This window comes from Lepidochelys olivacea, assembly GCF_965140295.1.
Source record: "Lepidochelys olivacea isolate rLepOli2 genome assembly, chromosome: 7".
Lineage (NCBI taxonomy): Eukaryota > Metazoa > Chordata > Testudines > Cheloniidae > Lepidochelys > Lepidochelys olivacea.
In genome coordinates, this window is record NC_140417.1 from 114,354,251 (window position 1) to 114,376,220 (window position 21,970).

The following is a 21,970-nucleotide window of genomic DNA, read 5'->3' on the forward strand; positions in this document are numbered from 1 at the left end:
ATTTTCATGGATTCTGACAATGTTGCATTGGAGGCAGATGACCATCGTTTAAACAAACGCCCACATGTGCCTGTGGAATTTGTAAGCAATTTTCATTTGAGGTTGAACAGCATTTAATCAATTATCTGCTTTCCTTATGGTTTATACAACTAAACGTTTTCAGTTCCTTATATCAACCTTGGCTCCTATTAACATCATGGCATCAATCTTTTCGAGAAAACTGCAGTCAGTCAGACGACACCTTGATCAATATCAGTTACTCATCAACTACAGGAGGGCTAATACATTTTCCTCCTCTGATGATGATGATTGAACAAATATTTGACTAGGAATTTCATTAGGTTGGGTGGGAGGGAGAATGGAAAGCGGGGCTTTCTAATTCTTTGCATTTTAATTTACATTAATAATGTACTATCCCAGGGGAGGAAAAGCCACACACTAAAAGAAATATCTCTGTCAAAATAACTACGTTTCCAGAGACTCCGCCTACATGGCACAAAGTGGAGGTTTAGCAGCTTCATTGCTGCCTTCCACCACAGGGTCCCTTTTATAACTACACAGGGCAAAATACACGTTGGTCGGTGCTGTTAGTGCTTGGTCTAGAAGAGGCCAACCCTGCAGTGACAGCAATTGGAGGTGGATGGCCAGTTGCAGTATAGGGGACATCTGCTATTATAAAAGTAGCTAGAGAAAGCTGTAGCCTTGCTCTGAATTTTCTTTTAGTCACCTTTTCCGGTGTATGTCTGAATGGAGGTTGTATAACCACTGCTCTGTTTTGAAAGGATAGTGTTCTAAATAACACTTGCATATTCTGTATAATGAAGTTGCTGGATGCAGGGTATTCTACCCTAACATGCCCAAACTGCGTCATGATTTGTTTGTTTGTTGTTAAGCGTAGTGAAACAACACAGTTCGAAATGTGCAATGGGAAAACGGCCTCTCCCAAAGAGTATGGGATGAACTGGAAATATAAATGGGGTTATTGTAAGGAAAATAGCTGACATCAACCCAGAGTACTGCTGTAATTCATTGTATGTTTTTCTAAAAGGGCAAACAGTATATTTGGCTGTATTCACATGGAAGAGAATGAGACAAAGGAGGGAATAAACGATTAACATTCCCTAGCTGGAATACAATACCAGCCATACTTTTGTGGCCACCAAACCAGCAACATGCTACCAGTCACCATACTATGGCCATAGAGAGGGAGCAGCTTATAGCAATGTGGATAATGCCAGGTGTCAGCTATATAGTTTTATAAGAGTTGGGCTTCATTTTCAAAATTATGAATAGGTGTGGAGAATGCATTTGAGTGCATCCAAAAATGGATAAGCATGTTAGCCTAGTGATTTTATTTCTTCTTTAAATGCAATGTGACTTGAACATCTTAAAGTAACCTGCAGAAAAATTTTTAAAAATGGGTTTGCACCTTTTTTACTGTTTTATGTGATATAAGAAGTGCATGTAACTTGGTTTGGGTTTTGACTTGCTCTTTTCTCCCTTAGTGGGGAGAGAGGTGGTATTTTTACATTAGTTCAGGTCATGTCCAGGCTAGATTTCTCTCTAGTGGCTGGAGGACTCGTGAAATAATATCACAAATGCAACTCCGAGGGGAAAGGGATATTTAGTATGTTCCTAAAATTTGGTTTTGGCATCACTTTAGCTCCAATGTCTAACAGGTCATCTTCACTGAAGATACAGCATCATGCCCCTTCCATTTAAAGTGTGATTGCACGCAATACACATGACCTACTCAAGGGAAGGGATGGGGAGGACAGTGAAGTTCTCCAGAAAAGGCAAGAAAGAGCAAACGTGACATCATTCATATTTCTATGGTACAAAACAAAACAAACTTTAAAAAATACGCTAAACAAACAAAAATAAAATAAAGAAGTGCAACCCCATTTAAAAAATATCTTTTTGAGGTGTCCTTTGACATTGTGGCTTAGATGCCAGTCTCCTTTTGGGATTCTCATGAACATTTGTATGTTGTAACCTTAGATCTAGTTTTGAAGAACTGACAAAAAATCACAAATTTTGTTTAGTCTGGTATTATAAGAAAACCAGCACAGGCAGGGAGCGTTCCTTAATGCTGAGATCCAGTTCCTGGGGCAGGGAGAAGGAAACCAGTACTCTGCTGCAGAAGTCTCGTGTTCTCATTGTCTCAGTGCCAACCTCCTCCCTACGAGGAAAGGCCTTTAGTACTCTCGTGCTTGAGGAAGTCTTCATTGAGTATGGTGGAGGTTTCTTCCCTTCTTTTTGTAAGGGAAGTATGTGCTGCTGACTGATGAGAAATGTGCCCTAGTAACCCAGAAAGACAACTCTGCCTTGTTTGAGGTAGCGACATCAGAAGTAGAGGTCATTTTACATTAAGATTCCATTTATAAATACTTTTAAGTATAGTACATACTGGAGTAATGTGTGTCATAGGTGGCTTTATAAATGCATCAGTAGAAGGTATTAGATAGTTATAAGCACCCTGGTGGACTCTAAAACAGTCTGACAATTAAGCATGTATTAACACATCTAATCATTCATTAACCTTCTGTAAACTATTTATAAATCAAACCTTTGTAGAAAATGTGATCAGAATAGAAAAGTGACTTCTGTGAGAAAGCAAAGGTGTTTCTATTAAATATACCTCTTAAGAGCAAGGTTTTTTTATCTCCTTTATTAAAGAAGTTATCAATTTAGGACAGGATGATCTAGTGCTGTGACTTTTTTCTCTGTGGAGGTTAACTGGAATTTGGAAACTCTTGACTAATCTACCTGATGAAAGGAAAACTGTCTGCTTTGAAAAATCATAATTCACTATTAGATTTTTCCTTTAGTTGGGATTAGAATGAAATGAAATACTTGACCACGTAATAGTCAGTGACCTAAAATTAGGTCTGTCCTAATGAAGAGAACAGCCTATGTCTTAACTAGGTTATTGTGGAGGATTGTTATGTAATAGCTGGGTCTAAAAGAATTGTCAAATACCATATGAACGTGTGGCAACAAATCACTTAGGCAGGTTTAGGGTGTATTTGTGGTAACAAAAAAAGCATGAAAAGATTAGGGGTTTTTATTTACTGAGGATGCATTTATGTAGTAACTAATATTTTCCCAAAAGGTTGTTATGAAAGTTTGTGAAGAAGTTTTGTTACCCATTGATTACAAAGTAATGTGAGACACAATGGATTATACGGACATGGCAGGCAAAGTATTAAATTGATATAAATCAGAATGGCCCTGTTCCTAATACACGTTTTCTGCTTCCATAAAGAGAGAGTGTGAAAACATTCCTGTAGAAAATTCAAGCTCGTTAACTGGGAAAGGCTGGCAAAAGTAGTACCTTATAGGGCTAATGCTGCAAGTTGCTAAATGCCTCCTGCAAAATTCTAAGTGGTTTCACTTCATATTGACTTTAGATCAAGCCCTGTGACTTCATACAAGTTTTCAAATTAATCTTCTCATGCACTCCTTTTTATTAATGGCGAGTGGTGAATACTCAACCATCTAGCACAGTCAAGGAGCATATTGTAGTTGACATCTTAATTACAAACGAAAATTAAAGAAAAATACACCACACTATAGTCCCCAAAGACTGTAAAGTTAAGTCCAATAAATTGGTTAGAATTGAATTGAGCTACAAAATTTGGATCCAGATTTTTTTGAATCCATCTTTCCAGACTTCACAAGGTGCTCAGATCTGGGATTTTGGCCTAGTCTTTATAGAAAATAGGGGTCAGTTGCAAACCTTGGATCTGAATTCAGATTCTAAATCTCCCCAAAGTTTGGGGTGTCCTGCTCTGAAGTTTTGGTTTAGATATGGGCATGCAAACCTGGCCGTGCTGTGGCCCCTCAGAATAGACAAGGCTAGTCATGGGAGCTAGGCTAGGGGCCATAGAGAATGCACTGGATTCGTCTTATCTTCCAGGCATCCTCCACCACGTTACAAATGGAGCCGTTGCGGTACTTTGAAACTGGTAGAACACTTTGGCAGGGGGAGGCAGCCACTTGAACTCATGGGGGTGAATCCCCCATCAGGGTCGACTCAGTATTGTAACAGTATTACTATTATAAAATGGAATTTTCAAATTTATATAGCTTTCAGACTCTTCTATTTACTAGTCATTATTAGGGATATGATACTGCTGAGGGCATTCTGTGCCAAACAATTAAAAATTCTGCACCAAAAACATAAAACATTCTGTGCACAATATTTTAAAATTCTTCAAGTTTTATTTGCTAATAATTAAATGCAGAGGCTCCAGCATGGCAGTGGAGAGCAAAGGCCGCTGGCTGCACGAAGATGGGAGATCATCTTGCAGCCTCCCCAGCACCCACCCCGGGGACATGGACTCAGTGGTGAGGCTGTGCCCAACACTGACACAGCACAAGGCCTGGGCCTGCCCCAAATACACCCTGGGGCCCTGGCCCTCTGCGCCAGGCGCACCAGGTGTGGGGCAGGCAGGCTCAATCAGGCAGGATCTAAGTGTGGAGCGGCTCAGTGTGGGGGGATGCCACTGTGTAGCGAGAGGATTCTGTGGGACAATCTGGATGCAGGCAGCTCAGTGGGGAGTCTAGCTGTGGGGGAATCTGGATGCACAGAGGCTCATTGGGGGGGGTTTCCAAGTGCAGGTGCAATGGGACTCTGCAGGGGCTTCCAGGAGAAAGTGGTTGGGGCTCAGTGGATGGGTCTGGGTATCTCAGCAGGGGAGTCTGGATGTGGAGGCTCAGGGGGGTGGGGCTCGCCAGGGTGGGGCTTTGAGTGCAGGGAGCTCAGTGCGGGGTGGTCTGGGTGCAAGGGGCTCCAGATGCAGGGCTGAGGTTCAGTAGGGTGGAGTTAGAGTATGGAGGGCTAAAGGGGTTCTGGGTGTACGGGGTGAGGGTTGGCAGGGGTGTCTGGGTATGGGAGGTCTGGATGCACAGGGGTTGGGAAGATGGGGGAGCAGCTCCCTGTACAGTGATCCCTCCCCCTGCAGCTGAGGAGTAATGGGGGCAGGAAGCAGGGGAGGATGCTGAGCTTTCTGCAGCTGGGGGAGGTTTCTGGGGATGGGTCTGACACAGGCCTAGTTACTCCTTGCAGGGGAAGAGGAAGTCCCATCCCCACCTGCCTCCACTCCAGCAGTGACTAGCAGCTGATCCCGGCTCAGGGTAGGAACCACTGGCTGGGGTGCCCTAAACTTGTGGTGATTTACCTCTCCGCCAGCTGCTCCGGGTGCCTTAAATGATGTACCTGCGTAGCTAGGGAGTGGTGCGCGACTGCTCTTTCAGCTTCCCTTTGCTTCCCTGTCAGAAAGTCATTCTTCTGCAGGGAAGCAAAGAAATTTGTGCGGGACGTGAATTCTGTGGACGTGCAGGGGCACAGAATTCCCTCAGCAGTAATATGATTGGGATCACTAACAGCTTGGAGGTAAGAAATATCTTTCAGATGTTGTTACAGATATGAAATGGATTGAAGTTTGAAAGCTATTTCGTATCTGTGATAAATATTTAGTATTTTCACATTTGATATATGTTTTAGGGGTGACTTGAGGTTAAATACATTTGTTTTGGTAGAGATGAACAAGAAATCGACACCTTGAAGGAAGAACTGGACAGTCTGAACTCTCTGATTACTGATCTCCAAAAGGACATTGAAGGCAGTCGGAAAAGAGAATCTGAGCTGCTTGTATTCACTGAAAAGCTAACGAGTAAGAATGCACAGCTGCAGTCTGAAACCAACTTCTTACAGACCCAGCTCGATAAGCTTACCTACAGTGAAAGAGAGTTACAGAGTCAGCTGGAACATGTGAGACAGACTAAAGATGATCTGGTGAGTACAAAATGCAGATGGATTTTGTACTAATAGGTTATCTGATCAGGGCTGGATTAATGCAAAGGCTCTAAGGTCTGTGCCAAGGCTCCAGCTCGTGGAGTGTCATCTTGAGTGCAGAATTTCAGCTTTCATTTAAAAAGTTAGTTGCTAGCCCTTGCAGTTGTGAATAAAAGCTTGGAAATGTGATCTGAATGTAACCAAAAAGTTCTTCCTGAGCCTGTAGACTCCATAGAACCATAGCTTTGACGTGTGAACTGCCCTATATGTGTCAATGGAAGATCCAGTGCTCTGGGAGAGGGACCCTGTTGCTTCTCCTGTCTCTCTAGGAGGCAAGAGTTGACTTCAGGCTCCGTCATTTAGGTAGATGAAGGATGGGATCTCAGCACAGAATTAGGGCAGTGGGGGTGGAGTCATAGCAGGAGGCCAATGTCATGGCATGCCTAGGGCCCAGGACTGCCTTAATTCAGTTTTATACCCATCAGGATTTAACTCAGATGTGAAACTGACTCTGCAAACCATTCATGTTTAAAGAACTTGTTTGTTATATAGGAGACTAGAATTATTTTAGGCTGCTTCCATTGTCCAGAGGTACTCCTGTAATATTTAACAGTGTAATTTAAATAGGCCCACTCTGACTTCAGTAGGACTACTCACTTTTAGTGTAGGCATTTGCAGGATTGTAGCTTGATTTTGTGTATCAAGTGTGCCAGAACTGGAGGTCCTTTCGTAAAATGACTTTTTAAAATCAACCTGGAGCAGCCTTTGTGCTTGTATCTGTATGCTCCCATCAGTTGTAAGAATAATTTTGTGGCTATAATAAAAATTATTACTAATAGCCGCCTCATGGTTCTATTTTACTGTGTGCAGATATATTTTGAAAAGTTACAAACTGGATTATTTTTAGAGTTTAAATCTTATTCTGTACTGTGCTAAATTCTGGAATAAGTAGTACCCCCTGTTTACTGCCTTGGGCTATCCCACACTGGTGGTATTTGGCTTAATTAATGGTTCATAAAATGATGTGAAATTCTCAGATGAAGGGCAGGTGCAAAGTGGTGGTGATGTTGACGTTAAGCAGATGGTTATGCCTAGTGATTTTAGATGTTTTTTTTATTGTAAATTCAGGCAAACAAACTGCAAAAGGAGGAAGAGCTACATAAACATGAAGTCCAGACACTGCAGACAGACTTGGCTTCTCAACAGAAAGAACTAACAGCACTGAACACCCAAGTAGATGAATTAAAAGACGAGTTGGTTACTCAAAAGCGTAAACATGTGGCAAATCTTAAAGACCTCACCAAGCAACTTCAGCAAGGTGAACCCCCCCCCCCCCCCCGAATTAGTCTTGTGTCTACTAGAGTAGTTGTTCTCAACCAGGTGTCTGGGGGCCCCTTGGAGGGACCACGAGAAGGTTTCAGGGGTCCACCAACCAGGGCCAGTGTTAGACTCGCTGGAGCCCAGGGCAGAAAGCCGAAACACCACTTTATGGGGCTGGAGCCCAGGACCCTGAGCCCTGCCACCCGGGTCTGAAGACAAAGCCTGAGCAACTTAGCTTCGCAGGGCCCCCTGTGGCGTGCGACCCTAGGCAATTGTCTTGCTTGCTACCTCTGAATGCCAGCCCTGGCTTTTATATGCAGAAAACTAGTTGTTGTGGTACAGGTGGGCCGTAGAGTTCGTATAGCATGTTGGGGTGGGGGAGCTCAGAAAGAAAAAGATTGAGAACCCCTGCACTAGAGTGTACTAACATACTCCTCCTCACGCCCTGCATATGCAGCTAGAGAAGGATTCCTGCCTGCATCCATATAGTCTGTTAGGGTGCAATCCTTGCAGGCCTTCTTTTTATCAAATCGGAGATCGAATCTCATAGGCAGTAAATTGCATGTTACGTGTGTGATTTTCAAATGCTGACTTGATTAAAATAGAAGTACTGGAAGGGATCTACACATTCTTGGTATTCAGCTAAAAGGATATTCTATGAATCAAATGGCATGGGACAATTGAGACTTCATCCATGGTAACCAGATACATGTGATTCCTTATCATTACACAGAAGGCTATTCAAGACACATCAGAAGCTTTCTAAATGCCAACTGTAGCCAGAATTATTGTTGGTGGCATTTGTAATTTAATTTTAAGGAAGTGCTTCATCTGTTTAAATATATATATATTCATACAGAGACTGATTATTAATTTTGTACTTTCAGGAAGTTAACATTAATAATTCAAAAGTGCATGTGCTCTGAATTTAGAGTGCAGTTTGGCTTAATGAGGTGTTTGGAATTTATGTGAAAACATAACTCTTATGTACTATTCATATATTGGGAGAGGAAGTTCTGTTTACCTTCTTATACAGGTATGAACACGTGCTCATACTTCTTCTCCCAGCACTATTCAACATCTGGGCACAGCCACTGTAGTGATAGCAGTCACGGAATAACTGATTTCCACAGAGCAGGGCTGTGTTATGTCATTCATTAGCTATTTAAATAGCATGCCATATCAATAATAAAGCATGGCTTAAATAGTAGTCTCAAGACAACCCAGTGCATGGAGTTACCTCTTCACTTGAGGACTGATCCAAAGCCCATGGATTTCAGTGGGCATTAGACCAAGCACTTAGTGATGTTCACATGGTTTGTTAGTCTGTAGTATTCTCACATGTATGATTTGGCAATTAAAGAAAATTGTCTCAGTTCCTGGTGGATTGTGGTGGTGTGTATGTGCGGGTTCCATTTTCTGAGGATTTTTTTTCACATTTTGGTAACCCTCCTCATGTTTTCTTGTTAGCACGAAGGAAATTGGATCAGATTGAAAATGGCGGCTGTGATAAAGAAGTTAGCAGTATGGGGAGTCGTTCCAGCTCATCAGGTAATGTAACAAATAACAGTTCTGCCTTTACTGTTCAGTTTTAATAACTCAAACCTATTTTACTGCCACAGATTTAGGGTGTTTGTGTTTTAAATAGTTATTAGTTATTTCTGTAGGTTATGTACTTCTGAGCAATGCTTTTGTTAACACTTCAACAAAACTTTCTCCTGTAGAACACCAAGACTTATGGAATATCGTCAGTCTTGGTAGCGAAAGTCCTGGAGTCTGTTTTAATTTGCTATCCCCCTTTTCTTTTTTAGTTTTGAAATACATAGACCTGATAACTGCAGTGTTTGCCCAGTAATCCTTAACTGAGAATCAATTTATGTATAACCGAGTAAAAGGAATATCTTTTTCATGTTGCAAAGTCTGGGGAATTCATTGAGGTTCAGGAACTTATTATAGATATAGGGGTCTCAGGCCTAATAATGGCACTTGTTAATATAATTGTAGCCACGTGTTCTTATTATAGACAGTCTAGCTTTTTTACTCCTATCTTTTTGAACTTGCTGCTTTTATGTTCAGAGGTACCTTAGATGACACTTAAATGTAGCCAAAGGCAAAGCAAAAATCAGTAGTTGTCTCCATTATTGTTTAATTAAATTGCACTAATTGACAGTTGGCACTGTGTAACGGGTAAATCAATGGGCATATTTACAGGCACCAGTGTGCTTGTCAAATTTATTCCTTTATTGTTCTACCATGAAGAAAAATGTTTGTTTTTTCTGCTGTATCATTGGCATTTATTTACCTGATCGATATCACATAATTTTAAATTAGGTTAATTTATATCAAAGTTGATGCACCTTTAGTCCATAAGGTTGTGTTTGAGATATGTAGCCCTTTCTTTTATCTTCGTAATCCCTCTCCATCCCCGTCACTTTTAAAGTTGCTTCCAGAGCTGCTCGGTCCTTCTCCTGCCATCAACCCTGCAGCACTCTTGTATTTAATAGTTTCACTGGTCTAGCTGTAGTTTTTTGGTAAAGGTTTAACTATATCCATGTAGAACATAATACAATTAAGTTGATCCAACTCTCTAGCGTGGGCAGTTATATCAGTATAAAGGTTCTTGTACAGAAATAGGCTATATACTGATGGAAGCACCTTTATTCCGCGATAGCTGTGTTTACACTGAGGGGTTTACCATTGTCTGAACCTATATAGTGAAAATGGTACTGTAGTTACGTGCAGCTACTCCAGGAGTAGCTAAATGAGATCAATATTTTATGAAGAAAATATTTGGGCACAGTCTGGAGCTATTGATTTTGTGATGAGATGGACTGGCTTACTTGGCAAGAAGTACTTCATTATAACATACACAGTTCTAAACAACGTCACTGTTTGGTAGGGTCCCTTAACGCACGAAGCAGCAACGAAGATCGCTCGCCTGAGAATACTGGATCTTCAGGAGCTGCCGATAGCTTCCCAGAAGTGGACAAGGCTGTCCTGATTGAGAGAATAGTAAGACTACAGAAGGCTCATGCTCGGAAAAATGAAAAGATGGAGTTCATGGAGGATCACATTAAGCAACTGGTGGAGGAAATCCGGAAAAAAACCAAGTATGTATGATATTTGGATCACATAGTGTTGGCTCTCAATGACTGTCCTGCACTGGAACACACTCTCTTACATAACACACACAATGTTAACTTGAGATAGAAAAAATGTTAAATGATAAAACATCTGCAACCACAGCAGACCTCAGATTTTAATGTCCACCTTATTTTCTGGGAACAGTTACTAGACTATGCAGCACCAAGTGGAAGGCCCTGGATCTGTGGCTTAGTCCCCTTTGCTCTTTGAACTTGTCAGGAGCTGTCAGTGCTGCAGGTTCTCACCCTGTCAACAGTGCCTCCGCTTTAACAGCGACTCCCTCTGGCTGTTTGAGGTGTGACATTGGTATAGAGTCAAGTTCTTCTCTCTCTCAAAAAAATGTTGTTTTGTGGTGCATCGTTTCTATGCTGAGAGGTCCTCTGTTGATACAGAGTCTAGTATAATTCCTGATGGGAGCCTTTAGGTGCAACTAGAATACAAATAATAAATGATGATTGATGCCTACTGTAATAAAATATCTGAGCCAAAGCCTGTCCATCTTTAGTATACGATATAAGATTTCTCTTCTCCATGCTGTGCAGGCTATGGGATTTCCTGTCATTTAGCCTACTGGCTAGGTTCCTGTCTAAGGTCTGCTCGTTCAGTATTGCTGGGGGTCATAAGGAAGAAGTTGGAGTATACTCTGTTTTGAAGGAATGTTGTTTGTATTAAATCTAACCATTACCACATGCAGTCCTCTCTTATGGTGATGCCATCTCATGAGACGGTCTCTCATAAAAGATCGTGAGCTCCCTGGGGTAGGGACCCTCTGTAGTGCCAGTAGAGTGCCTTGTAACGCAGGGCCTTGATCCCTCACTGGGTTCCTTAGGATCTACTACAACAGAAATGCTCAACAAGCGGTCTCATTCAGACTGTGACAAAGCCAGACAACTACTGATAACTTTGGCACTTCAAAAACATACTAAAAACAAGTAATGTGTTTGGTGTCTCATGTATGAAAACACAGGCTGTTCTGAAAAGCAGCATGATTTAAAAGTGACTAATTAGAAAAAAAAAACAAAAAACTTTCAGAAACCTAATGCAATTTTCTAACTCTCAGTAATTACTGCCTTTCATGTAAATTGAATGAGTGCAGATTCATTCTGTGCACGATGGACAGTGCTCACCCAATAAGCAGCTACTCGGTATTTTGCTTTATCCTCTCTGTTCAATGAGTGCCCCGAGGCCTTATTTACTGTACCCTATTTAAACCCTGCTCTGAGGACAGAATTGTTCATTTTCCTCATGAGCTTTTCTATGGGGTTCATCTCAACAGTAGCTGAATACTTCATAAACCTCAATAAGTGTATTTTTACAATATCCCTGTGAGGAGAAGGGATATTATCCCCCTTTTACAGATGGAAATTGAGGCACAGAGTAAGGTTGAAAGTGTCTACCAGTCTTAGTGTCCAATTTGAAAAATCAGACCCTAGTGTTTGAGTACTTAGCATTATACAGCACTTTGTACATTCAAAGCACAGCTACTAGTGACTTCAGTTGCAGCAGTGAGTGCTCAACATTTCTGCAAATCAAATTCAAAGGTTTCACATAAAGCATCCAGGAAATAAGGATCACACAGTTAGTAATGGTCTGTGAAAAGTATGATTAAGTGATTTGCCCACCATCACAAAAGAACTCTGTGGCAGAGGTAGGGATAGAATCCAGTTATCCAAGGATAGCATCCAGCTGCCTTACCTATGACACCATTCTTTATCTTCCTGTCATCCCTTGCCTCATTCACTGCTCACCTTCCAACTTCACCAGATGACAGGGGTCTCCTTAATTACACAATTCTTATTCATCTCCAGAACATCCACCCTGTGCACGCAATGAGGCAGGGGACTATAGAAGAAAGTCGTATGTGATCATGTAATTAAAGACTACATTATAATGCAGAAGGGGTTGAATTAAATTTGCACAGGCTTGCAACTTTTTGGGATCTGTGACTTGTACTTTTGAGTCACTCAGATGCTTTGCAAAATCCCACCCTTGAATATTTCTGCTAACAAAACTGACATTTTTTCTGGAAATGCTTTGGATTCTAGTCAGACTACATCATAAGGTTCTGTCTCCAAGAACTGTTACAGTTGCAATTCACACCCTTTTATTATTTATTTGCTTTTCTCTAGCATCTGGATGTCCCACTCATGGACTGGGACCTCATTGTGCTAGGTGCTGTACAAATATAAAAAACAAAGATGGTCCCTTCCCTAAGGAGCTTAGTCCTTTGCTAAAGCGGTGGCCTTCAGTACCAGGGTTGGTTTTTGTCACTAAGTGTGTTTTTGGGGTGAAATCCCAACCCCACTGAAGTCAGTAAAAGCTTTGCTTTTGACTTAAATGAGAGTTAAAGATTTCCAGGGTCCACCCAGAAGGAGAGACCAAGGGTGAAATCCTATTTTGGGTGGTGATTGCTGTTAATATGTGAAAAAGGAGATGAATCTGTGTGTGGCAAGAAATGGCTTCAGCCATCTCCCTGTCTGAATACACCCCTCTAAGCCTTGGAGCTTTTGTATCAGGTTTTTGCTCTTGACATCATGCATGTGAAGATCAGGTTACAACAAAACAGAATATAGTATATATACCTCCCGCAAAGAATCCTGAACCATAACTCAACACCTGAAGTTTCACTTGGATTTCTCTTTTTTCCAGAATTATTCAGAGTTACATTTTGCGGGAAGAAGCTGGCACACTGTCCTCAGAAGCCTCGGACTTTAACAAAGTCCATTTGAGCAGGCGCGGTGGCATCATGGCATCCCTGTATACATCGCATCCCGCAGACAGTGGGCTCACATTAGAACTCTCTCTGGAGATAAACAGGAAGCTACAGGCTGTGCTAGAGGATACTTTATTAAAGAATATTACACTTAAAGTGAGTACCTATGGTAGCCTTTCATTCTATGAGTCAAATTTTTTTTGCTCTTCTCAAATAAATACTGCCCTGAACACACAACTACCAAAGAAGAGGTCTCTCTAGAGATCATCATCATGGTTTGTCTTGGAACATTGACAGTGAGAGAGAGCAAAAATATGCTCAAAAGACAGACGTTCTGATTTCTGTACAAGTTGGAATTTTGTGTGTGTGTATTTCTTAAAATGGGGATGATTCTTCTACCACTAGGCTCATGATTAACAGTTAGTAAGGAATGTATCTACTGTAACTCCTCACTTAAAGTATCAGAGGGGTAGCCGTGTTAGTCTGGATCTGTAAAAGCAGCAAAGAGTCCTGTGGCACCTTATAGACTAACAGACGTATTGGAGCATAAGCTCTTGTGGGTGAATATCCACTTCGTCAGATGCATGTAGTGGAAATTTCCAGAGGCAGGTATAAATATGCAAGCACTTAAAGTCATCCCAGTTAACATTGTTACGTTGCTGATCAATTAGGAAACATGCTCTTTTAAAGTTGTGCAGTGGTCCCTTATAACGTTGTTTGGCAGCCACCTGCTTTGTCCACTGCTTGCAGAAAGAGCAGCCCGTTGCAGCAAACTGGTGGGGGCTTGGAACCAGGGTGGACTGGCAGCCCCCCTATCAGCTCCCTTAAGTTCCCTGTGTGGCAGCGGCCCAGCAGGCTATCAGTTGTCAGCAGTTCAGCTGTCCCTCCTAGGGTGACCAGATGTCCTGACTTTATAGGGACAGTCCCGATTTTTGGGTCTTTTCTTATATAGGCTCTTATTACCCACAATCCCGTCCTGATTTTTCAAACTTGCTGTCTGGTCACCCTAGTCTCTCCCCCCGACTGCCATGTGCTGCTCCTGCCCCTTTGCCTTGGAGCTGCTCCTGGGAGCCTCCTGCTTGCTATACAAGGGGGGTGGAAAAGAGGGGGCTAATGTCAGGGTGTTCCCCTGCACTCCACTTACCCCATCTCCATAGAGCAGGTGGGTGGACATGACAAGGCTCAGGACGGAGGGAGGCTTGATGGCAGCAGCAGTTGTCTCAACTTGCTGATCTACTTAAAAGGGCAATGTACTTAAAGTGTGGACAGCATACTTAAAGGGGCAATGCACATCTCTGTCTGCCATGCTGTCTCCCCTCCCTCCATTTGTGCTGCCTTGTAGAGCGTGAGGCTACATTAACAACGTGTTAACCCTTGAGGGCTCAACTGAGTGCTAGTTCATCATTTAGCAGTAAGGCATTCCCTGGGAAATATCCCACCCTCTGACTTCACCACCTCAATCAAGCTTCACAATCATTGCTGTGTACAGTATTAAATTTTGTTTAAAACTTAATAGTCTTTTGTCTGGTGAAAAAAATTTCCCTGGAACCTAATGTAAACCCCTCCTCCCCCCCCAATTTACATTAATTCTTATGGGGAAATTGGATTTGCTTAACATCGTTAGCTTAAGGTTGCATTTTTCAGGAACTTTTGCATTTTTTACTACAACGTTAAGCGAGGAGTTACTGTATAAGCTGCTCTCTGATTCCATGTCTATCTTTATATATTGATTAGTTTTGAACTGAAGCAGTATACCTTTTCAGCATGCTCAATAGAATCCTAAAATCTATAAGAAAGATACTGTCCTTTAGAGCATCACATTCACTATTAATGTGGGGAGAGAAGGGTTGCTCCCCCGCCTTTTCACTGCCAAGTAAGCATGCTATTTTCAGGTAGCAATCCACTCATATTGATGGCAAGTGGTAATTTAAATTCAGTATTGTATGGTGCATCTACTGATGTTTTCCTCTTATTGTTCCCTTCTCTTTGTTCAAAGGAAAATCTGCAGACACTAGGAACAGAAATAGAACGACTTATTAAGCACCAGCATGAACTGGAACGGAGGATGAAGCAAGTGTAACAAACTATGGAACAGTCAGAACAAAGAAACAGGTGCTGCAGACTGCCATTTTGAAGTTTCTCCTGTAAACCGAGTGTCAACCAATGGCAGGGCCTAATCCTGCAGACCTTTAACCACACAAATTGTCCTTCTGGACGGGAGAGGCTCTGTAGGATCAGGTGTGAAGGGTGTTTTGCCTCAGCCATTGATGAACTTTACTGTAGGCTACATTCTTAGAACTCTTCTTTGAAATTAAGGCATCCAGATGCTTTGCGGTGTGCACTACATGTAGAGTACATTTCAGTGAGATTTTAATTTCTGCACTGTGCAATTAAGCAGCCTGCTAATGATAAAGCTTGCAGGGGAGAAAAATTGATTTGCTGTGGAACATATCCAGTGCTACTGAGCTTCCAGGGCTTTCAGAATCTTCTTCCCTACTCTAAGTGTTTGATATATTTAAGTTGATCAAGCAATTAACATATGCATGGGAAAGGGGCTTTATAATTAACTTTTGTAAAAATAATTAAGGACATGATGCATATTTTACCACTGGACAAAAACTTAATGTCTTACCTAGAAACTGAATATGAATTGACTTTTGTGGGGGGTAGGTAAACTAGCAAGAAATTAGAATGAGAAACTTCTGCTGCTGATACTAGGCATTTTCAGCTATATCAGACTGTATCAGCTCACCAAGTCTTTCATAAAATCCACATCTCTGGACATATGAATCTGAATAACTTTGAACTCAGGTAGATTTTGTAAAATAAGTTTGATTTTCAATATAAATTAACACAACTTTTAATGTGTGTGAGTTAAGTTGTCCATTATTTATATACATACTCCCTTATTCCAAGACATTCCAATCTGTTAAAAAAACAAAACCCTCCCCCCATTATGTTTAGTCATCTTAATTGTAAGTATAGCCCAGCTAGTAAAACTGACCGTAAGGTATATTTAAACGGTGAATTGAAATTTATTGGTGGAACTGTAGAAGCTGAACAAACATCACACTCTACTTTACTAATGTGAATTAGTCTGTCAAAATGACTTAACTGTGACCATCATTTGAAATGTCAGGTGATATCTCCACCCTTCATTCAAAGTGATGGGGAAGTAACAAGAATGGTGTCACCTCGAGGCTGAGTCACAGTATTTTCTACAGTGTAATATTAGAAAAAGGTAACAGATGGACTGGAATGGTTCCACTCCTACAGTAAATGCGTATTTTGTTGAATTAGTGCCCATGTAACTAAAATGCCTGAGTCAGACCAGTTCATCTTGTAAATATATTTAGGGTTTATACTGTATTTATTAAATATTTGCACTTCCTATTCTCATGAAAAGTATTTAGTGCACATGTACACTCCACAATTTAATATTACCCGTTTTAATTTGAAAGGCCACTTAAAAACTTTATTGCAGTGTTGTCTATTAATCTTTTAAATGTTTCTATACCTCCTCACCTCCTACCCCCTTACTTCATGTGCAAACCGAGCTGTAATCTGTAAACACAGGGTAAAAGTTACGAAGGGATCTAAGTTATGTAGGTGCCTATGTATTGTCAAAAGCCCTTAAATCACTTTAACCCTTCTGAAAGTTTTATCCATGAGTGCTTAACTTGGTCTATGAGAATTCTGATTCAGTGAGATTTATTCCTACATGTAAAGTTAAGCAAGGTATGTAAGTGTTTGTAGGATCAAGGCCTGGTCTGCTTAGAGTTCCTTATGAGTCCTGAATAACTGTCATCTTTACTTTTTTTTTTTGAGCATTTATTTGGAAGAAGGTAAAAACTATTGATTCAAAACTTGGAGTTGGGGAAAATGTGCCCCAACTGTGGCTCTCAACCTTAGTTGTTTTTTTTAAATACTTTTTTTTCAAGATCTAAGAACAAATGAGGCCAGTGATGGAAAGCTTAGCCAGCCTGGATCAGGCTTACCTCTCCTTCATTAAGTGAGTAGGAAACTTTGTTAACCTCTGAAGGAGAAAATCCTAGTTCCATTGATTTCAATGGGCATTGTGCCAGTGAGTGAAATTCTGGCCCCTCTTGAAGTCAGTGGACTAGTAAGTGTGTCTGACTGAATTAGACCCCACGGCAGAACAAAGTTTTCAGGAACAACGGTCACATCTCCAAACAACAAAAGTTCTCATACCTACATGTACCAGATCTGTTTTCATGCTTTGAAAAAAATAAACTGAATGTTTCCACTGTTTAATCTGAAACCAAGCTTGCTATTTGCTGGAGTATTTAATATTAATGTAACCTTTTAGTGTGGTGTTCTGCAGCTGTTTAATGTGAACGTAGAAAAGAAATGTGATGCAGATGGGATAAGTGCAATGATATTGTGGAAATTCTTACTGCTTTATGGCATTGTGTCATTCCAGCTCTTAAATGATTTTAGAGCACGCTGTTATCCTCTTGTCTTGCTGAAAGGTGCTGCTTCCTCTGTGTTAAACACTCACATTCACAGGGTTTTTTCCCTTGGTTGTATAAATTGTATATGTAGTGGCCATGACATCCTAGTGTTCATTATATTCTAGTCAGATGTTTTGTATAGGCTTTTTCTTTAAAGTCCCTGCCACAGCCAGAAATGGCACTCCAGTATTTACGTTGGTGCCTATACACGTCTTTGCCATCATACTTTTGACATGATGCAGATTGTTGTAGGAATAATTTGTTAGTAGTTTTGCTTGACTGTACAGATGTCAGTTTTCTCATATAGAAGATGATGCTGCAAATTAAGAGAAGCTTGTATTTTCCTCATGAATATTCTTGTCTGACTCCTATGCTAGTGTTTTCATGGTATACTGCAAGGATTGGAATGATTTCTTTGGTGGAGGTAAAACATTTTTGTTAACAGCCTCTTCTCAAGGGGAATAGCTTTAAATCAAAGTGAAATCCAGCCCTCTATGGAATCAGCACAAGGCCTGTGCAACAATTGTATCCAGTTGATCCTTGTTTGGGGAACTGGAGTGTTGCATCAGCTTTGTGCTGGCTGCTGCAGTGATAAGTATCAGCCAGGCTCTCAAAGATGGAAGGAGGGATTTTTTTTTAAATAAATTCAGTATGTTGAATTCTAGGAAGTATAGTAGGCTAGTGTTTTCAGAAGGAGAGACAGGCTATTAGGTGCCCACTGTCCAGTGAAATTTAGTGGTACTAGGTAGTTAGCTGCCTCAAGTTTCTTCTGAAAATACTTATCTAAACCTTTTGCTAGTTGCACGTATGGGCTGAAGGAGAATTTGCAATTTTTTTTTTTTTGGCAACACATCCCACCATCCAGGTGGATTGTGGTTTCAGGTCCTAAAGAAAATTGCTTCTGGCTGCCTAGCTGTGGTGGTCTTTCCACACCATGGAAAATCCTATTCCAGATTAGGAAGTCAGGCCCATGTATCTGAATGGCACCCTGTATGCCAGACATCAGTTGTCCTTTCCCTTTTAAATCCACTTAAGTGTATGCAAGTTTTTTTTGTGAACAGACTTTTCTAGAAAACAATGGGATATGGTTTATTTTCCCAAAATATTTTTTGCTCTGCAGTTGCTTACTGATCTTTGCTTGTTGCTGGCAACATGCTGAAAAAAGTAACTTTTGAAACTGGTTCGGCACAGCAGTAGAATTGCTGTGTTCTTATCTAAAACTTTATACCCACTACTTACTTTAGGAGCAGCAAGGCAGTTCAGCTGTACAGGTGTCTCCATAAACTGTCAATAGCAGCCAATACTTTTGACTTTTTTTTAAAACTTGACACATGACTATGCTATTAACTATTAGTAACAGTAGGTGGCGTAAGAAATCAACCTTTTCATGCCCATCAAAAAGATAGCTGAAAATGTTGCCAAATAAAGAATTTTCAGTTATGATACAAAATGATCTAGTTATTAGATTCCCCCCAAGGGTTTTATTTACTTACCCATTCTCTGTTGATGGTGATGATGTTCAATCTTCCAATATGTACATATGTGTATTGACAAAGATACTTTGACTATTGATTTGATTGTTAATTTTGTAGATACATTTCTGTATAAAATGAAGTTTTTCAAGACATGACTATACATTATGTATATAGTGTACTTTGAAATAATAAACATGAAAATATCTGAATGCTTGTTTTCACATGTCACATCTGGGAAATACTTGGTATGAGGAAGGCTTAAGGCCCAGATTCTCAGAAAGGGGAGGCTCCCCAATTCCAGTCTTTGCTTTTGTTGCATGTTTCTTTATAAGATGTGAAACTTTGAGTAACATTTTGGTGATGGAACCTATGATATGGATGAGAGTTCAAGTTGTGCAGGAGAATCTAAACATGGTTTTAAATCAAGTGATTTTTGGATATCTGAGACTCATATGCCCAGAGCACAGATATTTCCAATTACATCTTAATTTAAGGGTGTGGGGGAGTGTGTATTTGGAAGCTCGGACAGTTATATGGTTACAGAAGGCTGTATTTTGTACCTCCCTGCAGCACCTCTGGTATCCTTTTTATTTACATGTGGCTTATTAATATCACCTAGCTGTTATAGCTCCTATATTTCGGAGAGGCCATGCAATACCCCTTGCAAGAGGTAGCCCACATCCTGGGCCATGCCCAGTTCCTTTTCTCCAGCGTGGGAGTGTAAATCTGCCCAAAATGGGTAACTGATGACATGAGTTGAGAACAAAAGTGATGAATGACCCAAGGGACATGGAAAGAAATTACTGAATTGCTGGGAGCCTAGGTAACAAACAAGAGAATTGCTGATCTTTAAGTATAATTTGGATTGCATTGCTATTACTGAACCTGGGGAGGATTACTGGTACCACTGAATGTTTAAAAAAAAAATCAATGGTTGTATCTTATTTTAGGCAGGATTGAGTGGGCAAAACGGGAGGAGAAGCAGCACTCTGTCAAAAATGGCATTAGCTGTTTCCAAGTCACTGACAAGCATTCAAAACCACTTTCTTCCAAGGTTAAGGATGAATGTCCTAAGAGATAAAGCTCAAGATGTGGTATTAGTGTCTGCTATGGACCACCAAATCATAGTTCAGAAAGGATGACTGCCTCCTTACACACCTATCTGTAACATGAATGATCACAAGAGGGGACTTCAAATGAAGTGACTTATGGTGGAGGTCTCATGCTGCCAGTACTAAAGACATCCTTGGAATTTGTAAACATAGATGACAACTTCCTAACTCAAGAAGTGTTGTAGACAACATGAGGGAATTCTGTAGTAGACCTTGTTCTAAGACCTATAAGAGGAACTGATCACCCAACTAGAAATGAACCATAGCTTTGGTACAAGTGATCATGACTTGGTCATGCAAGCAGACTAGAGTCCAGACCAGTAATTCACACACACACGCTGCTTTAATAGGGCCAATTTCACAAAACTTAATTATGAGCCAAATGAACTAGGAGGAATTTTAAATAAAAAGTGAATGAGAATTCTCAATTATCTAAGAACTTACTAGATGCTCAAAAAAGCCACAATTCCACAAATGTCATACTGGTTAAAAAAAACCACCTGGTTTAGAGGCAAAGTGAATGCGATCAAACAATTTAAAAACAACAAAATGAAAGAGGGGAAGTTGATAGTGAATATAAATCAGAAGTTAGGAATTGTAGAAAATAGGGGAAGTCAAAAGACAGGGAGAAATCTATGGCCAGCAGAACTGAGGAAAAGAGGTGGGTTTTTTTGTTTAACATACATTAGGAACAAAAAATCCTGACAGTGGTATTGGTCCATTACTTTATGGAAATGGTAGACTCATCAATAATACAGAAAAAGCAGATGTATTCAATAACTCTATTCTGTATTTGGGGGGGGAAAAAGTATATAGCTTCATCATATGGTGAAGATAATTCTTTCCATTCCACTAGAATCTCTGAACAGTGTGAGACAAGCTATTAAAATTTATATTTTAAAAAAGTCCAGATAAATTGATTCTAAGTTTAAAAAACTGGCTGAGGAAGGTGCTGGATGCTGTTGATGCTGATTTTCAATAAGTCTTGACACACTGGGGAAGTTCCGAAGAAAGCTAATCTTGTGCCAATATTTCAAAAGGCTAAAACAGGATGACCTGGGTAAGTATAGGGCTGTCAACCTGACAATCAATCCCAGGCAATATAATGGAGTGGTTTATATGGGGCTTGATTAATAAAGAATCAATATAATTAATGCAAAACATGGGCTTATGGTGACTTCTGCAAGACGTTTGACTTGGTACCATATCATATTTGGATTAAAAAACTAGAATATAAAATTAACATAGCACACATTAAAAGGATTAACTGGCTACTTGCTCAAAATGGAAATGGAAAATACTCATTGAGTGGCTGTGTTTCCCGTAGGAATCTGGTTTTGACCTTACACTAAAACATTATCAGTGACCTGGAAGAAAGTAATCACTGAAAGTCTGCAGTGGTCACAAAAGTTGGAGGAACAGTAAATAATGAAGGAGACAGGTCACTGATTCAGATAATCTAAATCAGTTGGTAAATTAGAAGCAAGCAAACAAAAGGGTTAATACCACTAAATGTAAACATACACATCTAGGAACAAAGAACGTAGGCCATACTTACAGGATGAGGGACTAGCCTGGGAAGCAGTGGCTGAGAAACATTTGGGGGTGGAAGAGGCTAATCAACTCAACATGAGCTTCTACTATGACACTGCAGCTAAAAGAGCAAATGAGATCCTGGGATGCATAAACAGGGGAATCTTGAGTAGTGGTAGAGATGTTATGTTACTTGTCCAGCACTAGTGGAATGATTGCTGGAAAACTAATGTCCAATTTCTACTGTATATAATAATTCAAGTAGGATGTTGATAACTTGGAGAGGGTTCAGCAAAGAGCCATGAAAATGATTAAAGGATTAGAAAACATGCTTTAGAGAAACTCAAAGAGCTTAATCTGTTTAGTTTAACAAAGAGAAGGTTAAGGGATGACTT

At 40.5% G+C, this 21,970-nt stretch overlaps 1 protein-coding gene across 3 annotated transcripts in view; it reads left to right on the forward strand.

Moving 5' to 3' along the window:
* Nucleotides 1–19,063, forward strand: part of CCDC186 (coiled-coil domain containing 186) — a 60,024-nt gene extending 40,961 nt beyond the window's left edge. For all 3 annotated transcript variants that reach the window (XM_084633273.1, XM_084633275.1, XM_084633274.1), the window contains 6 exons: nt 5,548–5,803; nt 6,932–7,121; nt 8,594–8,674; nt 10,023–10,233; nt 12,917–13,136; nt 14,977–19,063. In XM_084633273.1, coding sequence (XP_084489399.1) covers nt 5,548–5,803; nt 6,932–7,121; nt 8,594–8,674; nt 10,023–10,233; nt 12,917–13,136; nt 14,977–15,060 — 1,042 coding nt within the window. In that variant the 3' untranslated portion in view covers nt 15,061–19,063. The remainder of the gene's footprint in view (nt 1–5,547; nt 5,804–6,931; nt 7,122–8,593; nt 8,675–10,022; nt 10,234–12,916; nt 13,137–14,976) is intronic.
* The last annotated feature ends 2,907 nt before the right edge of the window (nt 19,064–21,970 follow it).